Genomic DNA, 15453 nt, shown 5'->3' on the forward strand with positions numbered 1-15453 from the left:
ACACACAATAAATGAATGTAGTAAGATTTAGACTGTACATAGTGGCACACACCTTTAATCAGAGCGCAGCGGCAGGTAATCTCTTCGAGTTCAAGGCTAGCCTGGTCTATGTACTCAGCTACAGGTATGTGGTGAGACCCTGTCTCAAAAGGAAGATAAAATAAAAAAGATTTCTGAGATAGCCTCTAGGCTCTAGAAGAAAAGAAATTGATTGTTGATACTTGCCCGTGAGCCAGGGGCTGGGAGTGTCCTCACTTTGTGGTTCTGTACCTGTGTGGGGACATCTGGGAAGTTTTTGTAGTCCTGAACTGACTGCCAGAGATGCCTCTTTTTCAGAGGGTTAGGTCAATGCTTACAACATGCCCAGATGAAACTCACATGTATCCTGGTCTAGCCCTTAGATTCTTCTGTAGCATAAACTAATTTTAGGAGGACGGGTTAAGTTTGAAATGATAGCTTGACATTACAGGTTGAGAAGGGAGCTGAGTGGTGGTATTGTATGCTTTCAATCCCAGCACTCAAGAGGAAAGGCAGGCAGGTCTCTGAGTTCAAGGCCAGCCTGGTTTACAGAGCTAGTTCCGGATAGCCAGGGACACCTGGGAGAAAGCCTCTCTGGAAAGAAAAAATAACAACAAAAACAAAAACCAACCAAACAAGTTGGGAAAGGAAACTGGGAGAAGTTAGAAGACTCTCATAGGGCCATTTCCTCTGCTCCCTGACTGTGATGAGATGACATCTCCCACAATTTCCCTCTTTCAGCTACAGCATCCCAGGGAGGCCGCCTTCCTGCTTGGCCTAGTTCAAAGGACTCTGGAAGGAACCGTATGGCTGCCCTGCTGGGGACAGCAGTGGTCAGTGGGTTGGGGCTTTAGAGTGATGGCTGAGATTGAGGAGCGGAGATCGCTTCCTCTAAAAGCTGGACTCCTGGGGAGCTTATGTGAAACTCCCAGAAACTAGAGGCAAACAGGTTCTGCTTACCATCTCTGCCGGGCCCAACGTCCTCCTCAGAGGGGTTCTAGCAGGGCTGCCTTAGGCTTCTGGGGTCTGTGATGACATTGGCAAGCTCACTGGTATTTTTCTGGGGAGGTCTGTGTAGGTTTTCCTAGGTGAGGTGCAGCATCTTAAAGGGCAGCGAGCCATACGTACTGAGGCCGAGCACTGAGATCCCGTGAGTTTGAGGCCAGCCTGGTCTGTATAGCAAGTTCTAGGACTACATAATGTCTTAAGGAAGAGAAGAAAAGAGAGGGAGGAAGAAAAAGAAAAGAAAGAATAGTGAGGGAGTGCGGGTGGCTGCTCTCTGCGCTGTCTGGCCTGAGCTTGCCACCCAGGTCTCTTCTGGTTCAGCTTCTGCACAGAACGTAGAATCTGTTAGTCCTACGTGAGGGGTCCTGGCTCTGTTCAGTGCCTTCTGTAGCAGGCAGTAGGAGTGTGTCTGGCCACTCTCCATGAGTTCAGATTTGGCTGAGCTAATCTCAGATATTCCTGACTTTTCTCAGCAACCAGCTGCCAACACCTAGAAGGTGGACGATTTTGCTTGCTTACAGCTCTGTCCGGGTCTGCAGTGTTAATAAGAACTCAGTGGCCTGCTTCCTGCGGCTTCCCACACAGACATGGTACTGGCTCATTACTTGGGGAACTGGGGATCTCAAGGCAGTTCCTGCCTTTCCCACGGTACTGACTTCCTTCTCATGTCCTGTGCTGAGTAGGAAAGATAGTTGCTGTCAGCGTCCCTGTCACCAGGGTTTATAGCTCAGAGCCATTTCCTTGCTCGGTTACTTTACAAATCTCACGGAGGCTCTACTTGACCACGTGCTCTCCTGGGGAACTCACCGGCATATAGTGAGTGTGGTGACATTTAATATGCTGCCCACAGAGCTGTCCCTTCCAGCCTGAAGCCTGTAGTGTTTGGAATCTAAAAGCCCTTCCTGAGCTCTGGGTCAATGGCCAGAAAAGTTCTGTGTGAGAGCCTTGAGTTTCCATGCGCAGCAGGGTCACCATAACGGTACAGTTAACTTGAACAGACATGTTCCCAGTCCTGGCATCCGGGGACTAGCTCACAGAGCCACCTCTGGTCCTGCTGCCATGGAGCTGGCTTGGGAGGCAGGTGTGCTTTACCTAATGACATGTTCCTGAGATGCCGTGTGAGCAGAGTGAAGGCATCATGCTTGCACAACCGCCATGTGTGCCAGCTCACAGGGAGCGTAGACACACAGCACACAGACTGACCGGTGGGAAGGACCGAGAGAGAGAGAGAGAGAGAGAGAGAGAGAGAGAGAGAGAGAGAGAGAGAGAGAGAGAGAGAGAGAGAGAGTGTGTGTGTGTGTGTGTGTGTGTGTGTGTGTGTGTGTCTATGCACCATGTGTGTGCAGTGTTCATAGAGGCCAGAGGAAGCCCTGGATCTCCTGGCATGGGTTACGGATGGTGAGTGCTGGGAATCCAGCCCAGGTCCACTGCCAAGATCAGCTCTTGGCCAGCTGAGCCCTCCCCCAGCTCCATTCTCTCTCTGCTTCCGAGATGACTTCTCACTGGACTTGAAACTCAGCAGTTCAGCTGCACTAGCTGGCCGGCTAACCCCAGGCATCTTGTCTTGGCCTTCCGAGGCAGGATAGCAGCTGTGTGCCACCGTGCCCGATTCCATACCTGGGTACGGGGGATTCGAACTCCGGTCTTTATGCTACTACAGCAAATGCTTTACCAACCACCCCTCCCAGATTGTTTTTTCTAACACAGTTCCACTTACCTGCCAAGTGTCTTGGACGCTGTGTGTGTTTGGCATAGTTGAGCCTTGTGAACAGCCTCCCCCACTCCCCATTTCATCTGCTATCAAGTCCTCGTCTCAGGGCCACTCTCACTCCATCTCTACCAGGTCAGGCAGGAATGATGTGTGGGAAGGGACAGAGCGCCAGTGTGAGGCAGGCTGACTGACTGGTCAGTGTTCTGTGCAGTCCTAATCTTGCTGAGCCACAAGAGGAGAGCTCCTGATGGCTCTAATGAGACAGTTCCAAGCAGCGTGCTACTTCCCTGGACTGTTTTCAAGGGAGGAGCGGCAGTGTTGAAACGGGACACTATTCTGTCTGGTTTGCAGACACACAGCCACGGAGAGTTGCACAGTGGAGACAGCAGGCTTAATCCTTCTTTCTCTCCAACACTGCACAGATTCCGTTCCCTGGGCTTGGCCCATAGCAGCAATTTTCTGACCTGGTGATCTGCTCTCTTGCCACCTTGTTATGGATAGGATTGTGTCCACGAAAGACACTTCTGCAGGCCCAGAAAACACCTGGCGACAGAGGGTTCTTTTTTCCCCTTAATTGCTTCAGACGAGGTATGGCGCCCCCAGACTGAAAGGTGAGGCTGTTGGATGTGTAGCCTGTACTTCTGGGGCTTGTCCCAGCCACACACATCTGAAGAGAAGTTAAGTCACTCACCTGCTGAGTCATTCCTGTCAGCTGAGAGGGAAAACCACCCCTGTACCGCTCGGACCCGAGGACCCAGATCGCACTGTGACAGCCACCTTGGCTTCCCTGTAGTTTGCCTAGAAGTTCTCAATGTCAGAGCTTTGGCTTCCTTGCCAGCAAATGAGGCCCCAGTGGCCTCTTTATCATCACGAGGCCCAGTGAGCAAATGACTGGAGTGTACTGGCTCTTCTGCAGGCCCCTGTGAGCACAGAACTTCCCATACGGGACACACATGAACAGACAGTGAGTGCTAAGCCCCTGTCACAGTGGATGCCAGCAAGCAATGCCTGTGGCCCTGAGTGAGAGCGACCTGGATGGAGACAAGGCCAAGGCTGGAGTAGACTACCATCCAGAAACCACACTGGGTCTTTTAAAATCCATCTCATACAAAAGACCAGCAACATTTTAAAATCTGAAAACAGTTCCAGTCCTGACTGTTGCCATCATTTTAGGAAAAGAGGCTAGAAGCCATGTGGAAGATGAGGCGAAGGGAGGATTTGAGGGAAGGATGCAGAGCAGAACGCATAGTGGTTGGGACGAGCAAATCTAGAAGCTCATGGAAAGTAGAATAAACAGGCCTTGGGGACAGATCGGTGTGGGGGCATGAGGGACCAGGGAGAACTTAGAAATGAACTTGGGCAGCTGCATGGGTGGCAGTGCCAAAAGCTGAGGTGGGGGTGGGTACAGTGAGGACAAAACAGCTAATGTGTGAGAGGCATGACGCCCCCAGAGGAGCGCTTCTACTGCAAAAGCAAGCATGACTGCGCCGTTATCCTGCTTTTCTGAGTCCTCCAGGACCACTGGTCACAAGGAGGCTACAGACAGAATCTGGAACAGACTGGTCTTCTCATTCTGGCATGGGACTCTAGGGGGGCTGCTAAGTATAAAAAACTAGATTTTATAGTTAACGACAAAGCAGTGAGAGACATATATCCTGGCTCTGCTGCTCATCAACCGAGACCTCAAGCCAGCCCTGGTCCTTTCTGGGTGCTGTTCCCTGTGTTTATAGCCCGAGCCTATCCTGGCACTTTGTCTAAATGAATGGCACAGGGCCTGACTTGCTAACTAAAGGCAGTGTTGGGGATAGTATGGCAGTGGTGTGACTGCTGTGGCTGGTGTGGCCGTGGTGTGACTGGTGGCAACACTGGAGGCTGCACGTATTTGATCTTAAAATAGCTGTTCCTCTGAGCACATAGAAAACAAAGAGAGCCTGGCCCTGCCTGCTCCATCATTGCATTCCCTCCCTTGTCCAGGTAGCACTGTCCTGCAAATGGCTTGCTGCTGAGACAACCATGAGAACATGTCACTGTAAAGGTGCCATGCAGTGAAGGAGGACATCCAACGTCGGCCTCTGGCCTCCACACACGTATATACACACATATGTATACACGCATACCTACAGACACGCATACACATGACCACAGGGCCATGCGTACACCATACACACAGTATACATGTCTGTGGTAGAGTGTTGGTTTTATAAAGTATCTGGGTTGGGGATTTAGCTCAGTGGTAGAGCGCTTGCCTAGCAAGCTCAAGGCCCTGGGTTGGGTCCCCAGCTCCAAAAAAAAAAAAAAAAAAAAAAAAAGTATCTGGACACTTTCGTAAAGGAATGCAGCAGAGAAGGAAGGCTGGGCAGTCATTATAAGTAGCATTTGTTGTTATTTTTTTAGCTGTATGTGTTCCAATAGTTTCCCTGCATGCGTGTAAGTATATCCCTCAGAGGCCAGAAAAGGATGTCAGATCCCATGGGTCTCCAGTGGTTAAATACAAGTGATTGCGAGCTGCCACTTGGGTGCTGGGAGCTGGACCTAGGTTGGTTATAAGAGCAGCAAGTGCTCTTAACCACTGAGCCATCCCTCCAACCCCAGACATATGTTCTCAAGAGGGCGGGCCTGTACTACAGGTGTCTAGGAAGCCCGCCACCTGACTGTGGCACTGTTAGGCTGCTTTAACTGCCTTCTGGGTATGGGGCATGAGGCAATACCCCTGGCGAGGCCTAGGGTGGGGGACAGTGGAGAAACCCGCACCTTGGAAGCATCCTTCGGCAAGTACAGGAGGAGCAGAGGCAGAGGTAGGGCAGTGGCTGAATGGAAGGCAGGGAGGGGCCCAGATGCTAGAGAGTGGCTGAGTCAAGACAGAGAGAAGGTTGGGTCAGCACACCTTGAGACCTGTTGCAAAACAGTGAAAGGAGGACCATTGGGACCCTGGTCACTCTTCCTGCTAGAGGAAGGCCGGGTTTCTGGAAAAGATACCATGTGATCTGGGATGGTTGAGTTGGAAGGATATGGAACATCCCCATGCTAGTTATCTGCTCTATAGTTGACTGGGGGTGGAGTCCCAGAGCCAAAAGGGGCGAGGCAGCAGGAAGAATCTCTGTAGCATGAAGCAGCATAGGACAGCCACTAGGCTGCTATACCAGCCCCCACTGCCACAGGCTGGAGCTCCGAGTAGCAGCTCAGAGACCTGGGCAGGCCTCAGTAAGCTCTCTGGTGTATGCCTGAGTTCTGCTCTGGGCACCTAGAGGCAGCTGGCTTCCAGGAAGTGTGCAGGTGCTGTAAGGACGGCTCTCTGCTCCCAAGACCCACAGTGACATTGATGTCATATCCTGCTGGGTTTGCCTTAAGCATGAGCTGCCAGTGGACTCTGCAAGGGTGTGCAGTTGTCAGCCACTCTTCTGGGACTTGGTTTTGTTTGTTTTTCTAATTTTTTTTCTTGGCAAGTGATATAAATAATAGTGTTGGGGGACTTTGGACACCATTGAGTTCTGGCTGGAGGAGGCCCAGCAGCTTGGAGGATGTGAGCTCCAGTCCTGAAGCCTTCTCGTAACACCCACAGGGCCATTTCCCTGAGCTGCAGTTCCTCCCCTTGCAGGAAGGAGGCTGGGCCCTGGGGACCTAGGTAATGCCAGAAAATAAAATCAGCTAGAACCTGGGCTCAGCAAATTCAACACAGATGTCTTAGTTAGGGTTCTACTGCTGTGAACAGACACCATGACCAAGGCAACTCTTATAAGGACAGCATGTGGGGCTGGCTTACAGGTTCACAGGTTCAGTCCATCATCATCAAGGCAGGAGCATGGCAGTGTCCAGGCAGACATGGTGCAGGAGGAGCTAAGAGTTCTATATCTTCATGTGAAGGCCACTAGGATCAGACTGGCTTCCGGGCAGCTAGGATGAGGGTCTTAAAGCCCACATCCACAGTGACACACCTACTCCAACAAGGCCTCACCTCCTAATAGTGCCACTCCCTGGGCCGAGCATCTTCAAGCCAGCACGGCAGAGGAGCCTCTTTGCCTTCCAGAGCTACGAGGTAGCCTTAGTCTGCTTTTTAATTTTTTTATTTTAGCTGAAAGGGGTTGAAGGCTAGAGAGATGGCTCAGCAGTTAAGAGCACTCGCTTTGCTTGCAGAGGACCTGGGTTCAATGGTGGATCACGGCCATCTGCAGCTCCAGTTCCAGGGGCTCCAATACCTTTTTCTGACCTCTGGGCACCGAGAACACATATGATACACAGACATATATACAGGCAAAACACACATAAAATGAAATAATAAATCTTAGAATAGTTTGAAAAAAATATATCAAGGGGCCAAATGCAGACAGCAATTTTTCCCAAATTAAGTTCCAGCCAGGTCTACCCAGTGAGACCTTGTATCAGGAAGCAGAGGCAGGTACACCTTTCCCCATGCTGTGCTGGGAATGTTGGCCTTGAATACAGGACAGTGCTCTTGAGTCATGGGCACTACAAGGGGACACAGAACTGCTATCATTGTGTGTATGAAGTACCCAGGAGGAGCTGGGAGTCCAGATTCCATGGGAAGTCACCCAGCTGACATGGGTCTTGAATTTAAACTTTCTTTCTTTTCTTTTTTTTAAGATTTATTTATTTTATGTATATGAATATGCTCTAGCTGTCTTCAGACACACCAGAAGAGGGCACTGGGTTCCATTACAGATGGTTGTGAGCCACTGTATGGTTGCTGGGATTTGAACTCAGGACCTCTGGAAGAGCAGTCAGTGCTCTTAACTGTTGAGCCTGTTATGTGTTTTTGTTCATGATGTGTATATGTGTGTGTGTGCGAATGTGCATGTATGTCTAAACGTGTGTGTGTATGTGTGTATGAGACTGTGTGTGTACTATGGAAGAGTGTGTATATGTGTGCATATGTGTGTGAAAATGTTATTTAAGTATGCAGGTGTGTGTGAGTGTATACAGGTGTTTATGTGTAAGTGTGTGCATGTGTGTGCGTGTGTGTGCGTGTGTTTAGGTATGTGTGTGAGTGTGTAGTGTGTGTCTGTGTGTGTGTGCAGCTGTGTATGTGTGTGAGTGTTTTGTGTATGAGTGAATATGTATGTGCGTGATGTGTGCAAGTGCATAGGAGCCACAGGGCACATGTGGAAATCAGAGGACAATTATGGAGTTAAGTTTTCCTTCCACCGTTATGTAACTCTGGAAATTGAACTGCATGGCAAGTGTTTTTGCTACTGAGCCATTTCACCAGCCTGGCATGCATTGTTTTAATTTCATTTGTTTGTTTGTTTTATTGCATTTATTTATATGTTTATTTGTTGCATGGGGGTTATGTGTGCCACGTGCACTTAGAGGTCAGAGGACAGCACAATTTTGGCAGTCCGTTCTCTCCTACTCTGTGGGGCCATTGGGCTTGCTACACCTCCCCCCCCTTCCACCCTCCGCTAAGCGATCATGCCACACTCCCCACCCCCACCCTGACATGGAATTAAACACTGCAGACCAAGTGCAGCTTGAAGACAAAGCCCAGGCTGTCTGGCGTCCCCTGGGCTAACCTGCTTTTTGCTTCCTTTGGGGCCATAGCACTCCTCATGTTATCACCAGATGAGAGGAATACCAGATAGGAGCCATTCCAGATTCTTCTCTGGTCTGAGCAGAGTGGCCTGGGGCTCAGCTTGTTTATCTCCCAGTGAGGCCAGACCCAGATCTGCAGCTCTGACTGCCTTTTTTTTCAGCAGCAAAACCTTTGTTCCAACCAAATATGAGGGTGCACCATGGGGTATAAAGCAGAGCAGAGCTGCCCCAGTTACTGAGGACCTGGGCTTCTGGTCTGAGGCTGCCTCTGACCTCCCACAAGGCGCCTCCACCAGACCCTGTAGCACTCGGTGCAGTGACAGCTCACCTGCCAGCTGCCAAAACCTGGGGAGTGCCAGCCACAGTAATGGCCCACAGCCAAACCTCACTAATGCTGTCCTAGCCTGGGGCATCCTGACAGCCACCAGGCCACCAACCCTGCTGGTGCTTCCTGTGACTTCACCTCCCCCACCGCCCCAGGTGTCTGTCACCTTACATCTTACCTTTTGTCTTATACATAAAGCATGGGACTGAAGTCCCACAGGCCACTGGACTGGAAGGTAAAGGAGCCCAGATGCCGCCTGGTGCCAGGTACTTTGAGACCCTGGGCTGGGAATGATCCTTCCCTTGTGTCTCCATGGTGTGCTTCAGTTGACAGAATCCCTTTGGTCAAGCTGGATTCCTCTAAACAGTACTCTTTTTTTAAATCACCACGCAGGAGGCAGAGCCGTCTGAGCCCAGGAGTGCAGAGGTGCCCAAGAAGCCCAAGGCTCCCATCCCTTCCACCAACAAGAGGCCAAAGAAGGAGACCAAAAAGAAGCGGTAGACTTAGAGGCCTGAGGAGTCAAGGCCCTAGCCTTGGGGACAGCCCTCCTGGGAACCAGCATCCTGTTTGCTCTCAAAGACTGTCTCTGTCCTTGGCTCAGAGTCTGAGATGATTGAAACTCCCTTGACTACAGAGATCTGAGCAGTCCTAAGCCCCAGCTGTGCAGACCACCACTTCCTCTTCCTTCTCTCTGTGGTACACAAGAGATTCCCGAGAGCAAACACTGCTCTGAGGGTTCTGAAGTCAGATCAAGCTCACAGGGCAAACTATTCCATTAGTCCTCTAGCCCAGAGGTCTTGAGACCAGTGCGTCACTAAGTGTGGAGTTGTTGCCTAAGGCTGCAGACACACCCTCTCCCATGGCTTGGGCACATTTGTTACTTCTGTATGCACAGAACTTCTCGTGAGTTCAGGTCGGGATGCATGGCTCTGCAGTGTGAGCTAGCCCACTCACTGCGGCAGCCAGGTCCTGAAGATGGTGGGGGGTGGTGGGGGAGGGACAGTAGAAGGCCTGGGCTCAGTGATGCCTGCAGGAGAAGGTACTGGCTGAATGAGGCCAGATTTCCCGAGCACAGCCTTTGTAAGCCTTTGAAGTAGGCTTGTCACTTTCAGACCAACCTCTTTGTAACCCATTTTAACATTCAAAGTGCCTTTGACTTCAACCTGTCCTCCCCACATCTCTCATTCCCTGACCAGTAAAGGAAATTATGTGGAGAAGTCAAAGCAAATAAAGTGTCCTGCATGCTGAGCCTGCCTGTGTAGCTACTGAGGAGGGAAGCGGGCAGCCTGGGTCTCTTCTGAGGGTGAGGGGAACACTGTCCCCAAAAAATGGGACAGTGGGGGGAGAAAGGGCAGCTCTGGTCAAAGCAGCCCTCCAGGCCAGACCACTCTGGAGCAATTGTTCAGAAAGAGTCCAGTCAGTGGCTCCATGCTATCCTTAGTTATTGGAGACCCTTGCAAGTTAGTTTCCACAGGGTCCAGACCCCTGTCTTCATAGGTCCCTCCTGCCAGAGGACAGCACTGCTGTCCACAGAGATTCGAGACGTACAGTACAGTACAGTACAGTATAATCAGTACAGTACAATATAGTGCAGTACAATACAGTACAATACAGCACCATACAGTACAATACAGTATAGTACAATACAATACAATATAGTACCATACAGTGCAGTACAGTGCAGTACAATACAGTGCAATACAGTGCAGTACAGTACAATACAGTACAGTGCAGTACAGTGCAGTACAATACAGTACAATATAGTACAGTAGAAAGTTTTAAGACTCCAGGCAGCTCTGATTATAGAGCCTGAATCAGCTGCCCAGCACAGGCCCTGAATTTGGTGCCCCTAACACCACAAAGTCAGGACAACAGGCTCCCTTGCCTGTCAGATCCTTTCCCAAGTGTCATGGGGACTGCTGAATCACTTGGGTATTGACACCTGTCCATTTCAGGTGCTAGTCCAGTCCTGAGACACCACAGTGGAAGTGAAACCCAAGCCCAGAGACTATGCAATTTAGTGGTATTTAGTGTATTGGGCTGTGGGGTCCCTGCTCTACAGAGGGATTTGACAAGGCCTCTGAGAACTAGGGACATTCTGGTTGGCAAAGGGCCACTTTACAAACACAAGCACACAGGGCTTCCGCTGAAGGCTTCTGTTTGACAGTCACCTCTTATCCCAGCTACCGAAACAAGGAGCCTTTGTGGAAACCTTGGTGCACCTGGCCTGGTGGGCGACGGACACACAAGCAGATGTGGAGTGGAGTCTCTATCAAGGGGTCACAGCGGGTTCACTGGGAGCCCAGCTCAAGCGCCATTCAGACCAAAGTTTAGCCAAGATGCCTGGCCAAATGCAAGTGGCCAGCCAACCAAAGGCTTGGCAGGAATTGAGAGCTAAGGGGCTATGGTGGGTATGATGCCAGGCCACTATAGCTCTGTCCCCTGAGGGAAAGACCCTCTTGCTCCTGGAGCAGTTCTACCTTGGGTCCATCTCCTTGTGTTGCCTCAAAGGCTGCTCCCGAGATCCCCCTAGGACTCATGACCGCCGTGTTTCTCATGCCCTCCTTCCTTCTGTACTGTGGCAGAGGTGGCAGCATCAGCTTTCATGAGTCTCTTCTGATTCCTACTCATCCAAGGGCCCGGGAGACACCCTTGCCTCCACCTTCTGCCTGGCCTTCCCGGGGCTGAGCTCCAGGCTCCAGCTTTCCTGAGTTACCTGGGGTTTCTGGGACAGAGAAGCAGAGGGATGGCTTGATCATCAGAGGCTATGGGTGGAGGCAGACTCATCCTATGATCCAGTCTGCAGGCTGGGAAGCTGGAACTGAGGCCAATGGGGAGTAAATTCCAGTCAGAATAGAAGGCCTAGAACCAGGAGCAAGAAGAGGATGGACGGCCCAGCCCCTGAGCCGGGGTGGGGGTGGGGGATCCAAGCTTCCTCCCCTTGTTCTATTTGGGACTTCTACCAATTAGACCAGGCCCACCCAATGGGGGAAGTCTGCTCACTTCAGTCAGTAGTGAAAAAATCCTCGTCTGTCTGGGAACAGCCTTGCTGCCTACCCAGAAATAGTCATCCACAGCCCTGGGGAGTTGATGGAGTAGCCATCACACCGCCCGGTGCCAGCCCTTCCCAAACATCTCTCCTGACCTGACCCGCCAATATCTCCCTGTAAGTGCCAAAGGCACCACAGAGAGGATTCCTGGGCTCTTCACCAGCGTCCCAAGTCAGCTGGTCAGAAAGCTCACGGTCTTCCACCTTTATGGAGAACATGTCTCCTTAAAAAAAAAAAAAGAGGCTGAAATCAGAGGATCCAGGTTCAGTTCCCAGCATGCACCTGGCAGCTCACAACTGTAACTCCAGCTCCAGGGGGTCCAGTGCCCTCTTCTGGCCTCTGAGGGCATTAGACAAATACATGGCGTACATATATACATGCAGGTAAAACACTTGTGTACATACATTTTAAATTCTTGTTAAAATTGAAGTATACAATTCAACTTTATGTATATAGAAATACATACATTATACATAACGACTGTAATCATGCTAGTTATATATAAAACCATCACACTCAAGAGTGAGTGCACGGGGGTTGGGATTTAGCTCAGCGGTAGAGCGCTTGCCTAGGGAAGCGCAAGGCCCTGGGTTCGGTCCCCAGCTCGAAAAAAAAAAAAACCAAAAAAAAAAAAAAAAAGTGAGTGCACGTGTATATGTGTGAGGGGTGTGAGTGTGTGTAAGAGAGCAAGTGAGTGTACAAGTATTTTGAACACTTAGAATCTGCCTCCTCAGGACATTTTAAGCACACACAACACCATGACCTGGAATCAGGATGCTACATGTTAGACCTCTGGAATTCAGTCATCTCGCATAACTGAAGCTTCGTACCTTTGGCCAGTATCTTCCCGTGGCACAATCCTCTCAGCCCCCGGTATGCTCCATTCTGCTGTCTGTTTGACCAGGAAGATTATGGTATCCTGTATTTGCTTAGTCCCTACATCATCCTCTGGTACCCTTTCTGTTGTTAGAAATGGCAGAGCCCTTCCTCCTTCCCTTCCCTCCCTACCTCCCTTCCTTCTTTCCTTTCCTCTCTCCTTCCTCCCCCAGCTGCCTGAGTTCTGGGATTATAAGCAAATACCACAACGCCTAGCTTTTTTTGGTGTTAAAATGTGTTCTGTTCGATTATTTTCAGAGCTACCTTTTCTCTTTTTCTTTTTGAAGCAGTCTCCCTATGCAGCCCTGGCTGTCCTGGAACGTGCTATGTAGTCCAGACTGGCCTCAAACTCCCAGAGATGGGTCTGTCCGCCTCTGATTTCTGGGTGCTGGGATTAAAGACATGTATCACCATGCGTAGCCTATTTTTTGGAGCCGTTTAAAAGTTTTAACTGCTGACAGGTACCGGGGTTCTAACTCCTCCTTGTCCTTGCCAACACTTAGCTTTTTCTTGAGAGAACATCATAGCAAGTGCAAGGTGCCTGGATTCGTTTACACTTCCCCAACAATGGGAGTTGAGGGACCTCCAACGCGCCAGCTGGCCACAGGGAGACCAACTTTGGAAAAGTGTCTGTTGAGGTCGTTTGGCCATTGTTAAGCGAGACAAATGAGCTTTTTTGCTACTGGATCGCGTGCATGCGATCTTAGACCTTGGCCCTTTATTAACTATGACGTGCAACTTCACCTTTCTATAGCACAACTTCCATCTCCTTTCCTCGATCGTGAGCCTTCCGTGGGACATTGTGCACATGTTTGCTTGTTCCTTGTCACGTGGGCTTTTCTGTCACATCCAGAAGGGGGGGTAGACATGGGGGTGCACACCTTTAACTCAGGAGCTGGAGACAGGCAGATCTCTGAATCTGAGAACAACCTGGTCTACACCATGAGCTCCAGGCCAGCCAAGGATACATAGTGAGACCCTGTCTCAAACAAACACCTGTTGCCAAGGGTAATGTCGAGCAGCTTTTTTCTCCTCCTCCTCCTCCTCCTCCTCCTCCTCCTCCTCCTCCCTCCTCCTCCTCCTCCTCCTCCTCCTCCTCCTCCTCCTCCTCCTCCTCTCCTCCAAGTTTCCCTTTGTCAGGTTTTATGTTTCAGACTATAATCTGTCTTAATGGGCTAGAGAGATGGCTCAGGGACCTGAATTCAGTTCCCAACACCCAAGTCAGACAATGGTTAACTCTAGCTACAGGGGAGCTGGCCACCCGCTTCTGGCCTCTGATGGCACCTGCATTCACATGCACATGCCCACACACAGACACTCATGCATAAAAATAATCAAACTATTTCACGATGAAGTTTGCATATCTGGTAAGAAGAGGGAGGGTCTGGTTTCACTTCTTTGAGTGTTACTGTCTTACGCCATGTATTGAAGGGAGATGCATGTCTCTAGTGTATATTTCCGGTGGCCTCATTGAAGATTAGTTGATAACATGTGCTTGAATTTCCTTCTGGCTCTCATTCCACTCTCCTGCTCCATTTTATATCATCCTATTTTTATTATTACAACCTTGTCGTACAGTTTGACTTGGGGGCCCATCTGGCTTTGTTTGAACATCTGGCTTTGTTCTTCTTGAAGATACTTCAGACTATCCAAAGTTCTTGGCAACATAGGAATTTTAGGGTGACTTTTTTCTAGTCCTATAAAAAAATGAATTTTGGAAAGGATGACACTGAATCTCTAGGTCACATGGGCTAATGCCAACATTTTAACAGTTTTATTAATTCTTCCAGTCCATGAACATGGAAACTCTCATTGTGGCTTGAAGGATCCACAGGCTTGCATGTGGCTTGTCTCCTAAGGGCTCCTGTAGGAAGCCTGGTCCCCAGTATGGTGATGTAGATAGGATGTGATGGAAACTCTCTTTAATACACAGGCCAAGTGGGAGCTTTCTCTGGCCTGGAGGGAAGGGGGCATCATCATCATAAGGAAATGTTTCTATGAACTGTCATGAGAACAAGTTGTTAGAAATGCCCGAGCCAGCTTCCTGAAGCCCTCTCTGGCTTCATATCTGTTGCGATAAACCCGTTCTTCCTAAGCATGGTCCCACCTTGATGTTTCCAGCTACAGTGCTAAGCAGAAGCCAAACTGAGAGATCACATCTCTCATTAATCCACTCTTACTTGGATAAAGGACAATTTTCTCTCCCGAACCACAAGGACTATAAGAGTTATTCCTCCCAATCTCGGATTTTCAGGTTCCAAACTATGATCTAAATAAACTTCTTTGTAAAGTAGCCTGCCTCGGGTATTCTGTTATAGTACTAGAGAACATAGCAATATAAAACGTATCTTTTGGGGAACAAGGTTGTTAGGATTTGAATTCAGAGCTTTGCATATGGTAAGCTCATGGTCTAGCAAAACGCTGTATCCCAATGAGCCAAACATCTTAAAAAATCTTGAAGTTACCCTTGACTCCTCTGTCTTGGTTGATCCTTAAGTATCTCCTTGCAGCTTAAAATTTAGAACGATCCCCCTGTCTCACCATTTCCTGCCACTGTTGAAGTCTGGCCTACCATTATTTCAGCCTGAATATTGAGCGACTTCTTCTCAACATAGCAGCTGGCAACAGCCTACTAAAAGTTGTGAGACTGGGCCAGCAAGGGGGCTCAGCAGGTAAAGGTGCTTGGTTCCAAGGCTAACCCGAGTTTGATCCCTGGAGAACGCATGGTGGAAAGGGAGGACCAACTCCAGCAAGTTGTTCTCTGACTTCTACTGTGTGTGTGCCTGTCTCTTCTCCACTCAAAATAGATAGATAGATGATAGATAGATAGATAGATAGATAGATAGATAGATAGATAGATGACAGATTGACAGATGATATATAGATAGATGACAGATTGATAGATGGATGATTCTTAATAA

General features: G+C 49.6%; 1 protein-coding gene across 1 annotated transcript in view; it reads left to right on the plus strand.

The window, feature by feature from the left end:
* Nucleotides 1-9854, plus strand: part of Manbal (mannosidase beta like) — a 29391-nt gene extending 19537 nt beyond the window's left edge. The window contains exon 3 of the mRNA XM_032904629.1: nt 9000-9854. Coding sequence (XP_032760520.1) covers nt 9000-9107 — 108 coding nt within the window. The 3' untranslated portion in view covers nt 9108-9854. The remainder of the gene's footprint in view (nt 1-8999) is intronic.
* Nucleotides 9855-15453: the final 5599 nt, after the last annotated feature.

Source organism: Rattus rattus, chromosome 5 (genome assembly GCF_011064425.1).
Source record: "Rattus rattus isolate New Zealand chromosome 5, Rrattus_CSIRO_v1, whole genome shotgun sequence".
NCBI classification, from domain to species: Eukaryota; Metazoa; Chordata; class Mammalia; order Rodentia; family Muridae; genus Rattus; species Rattus rattus.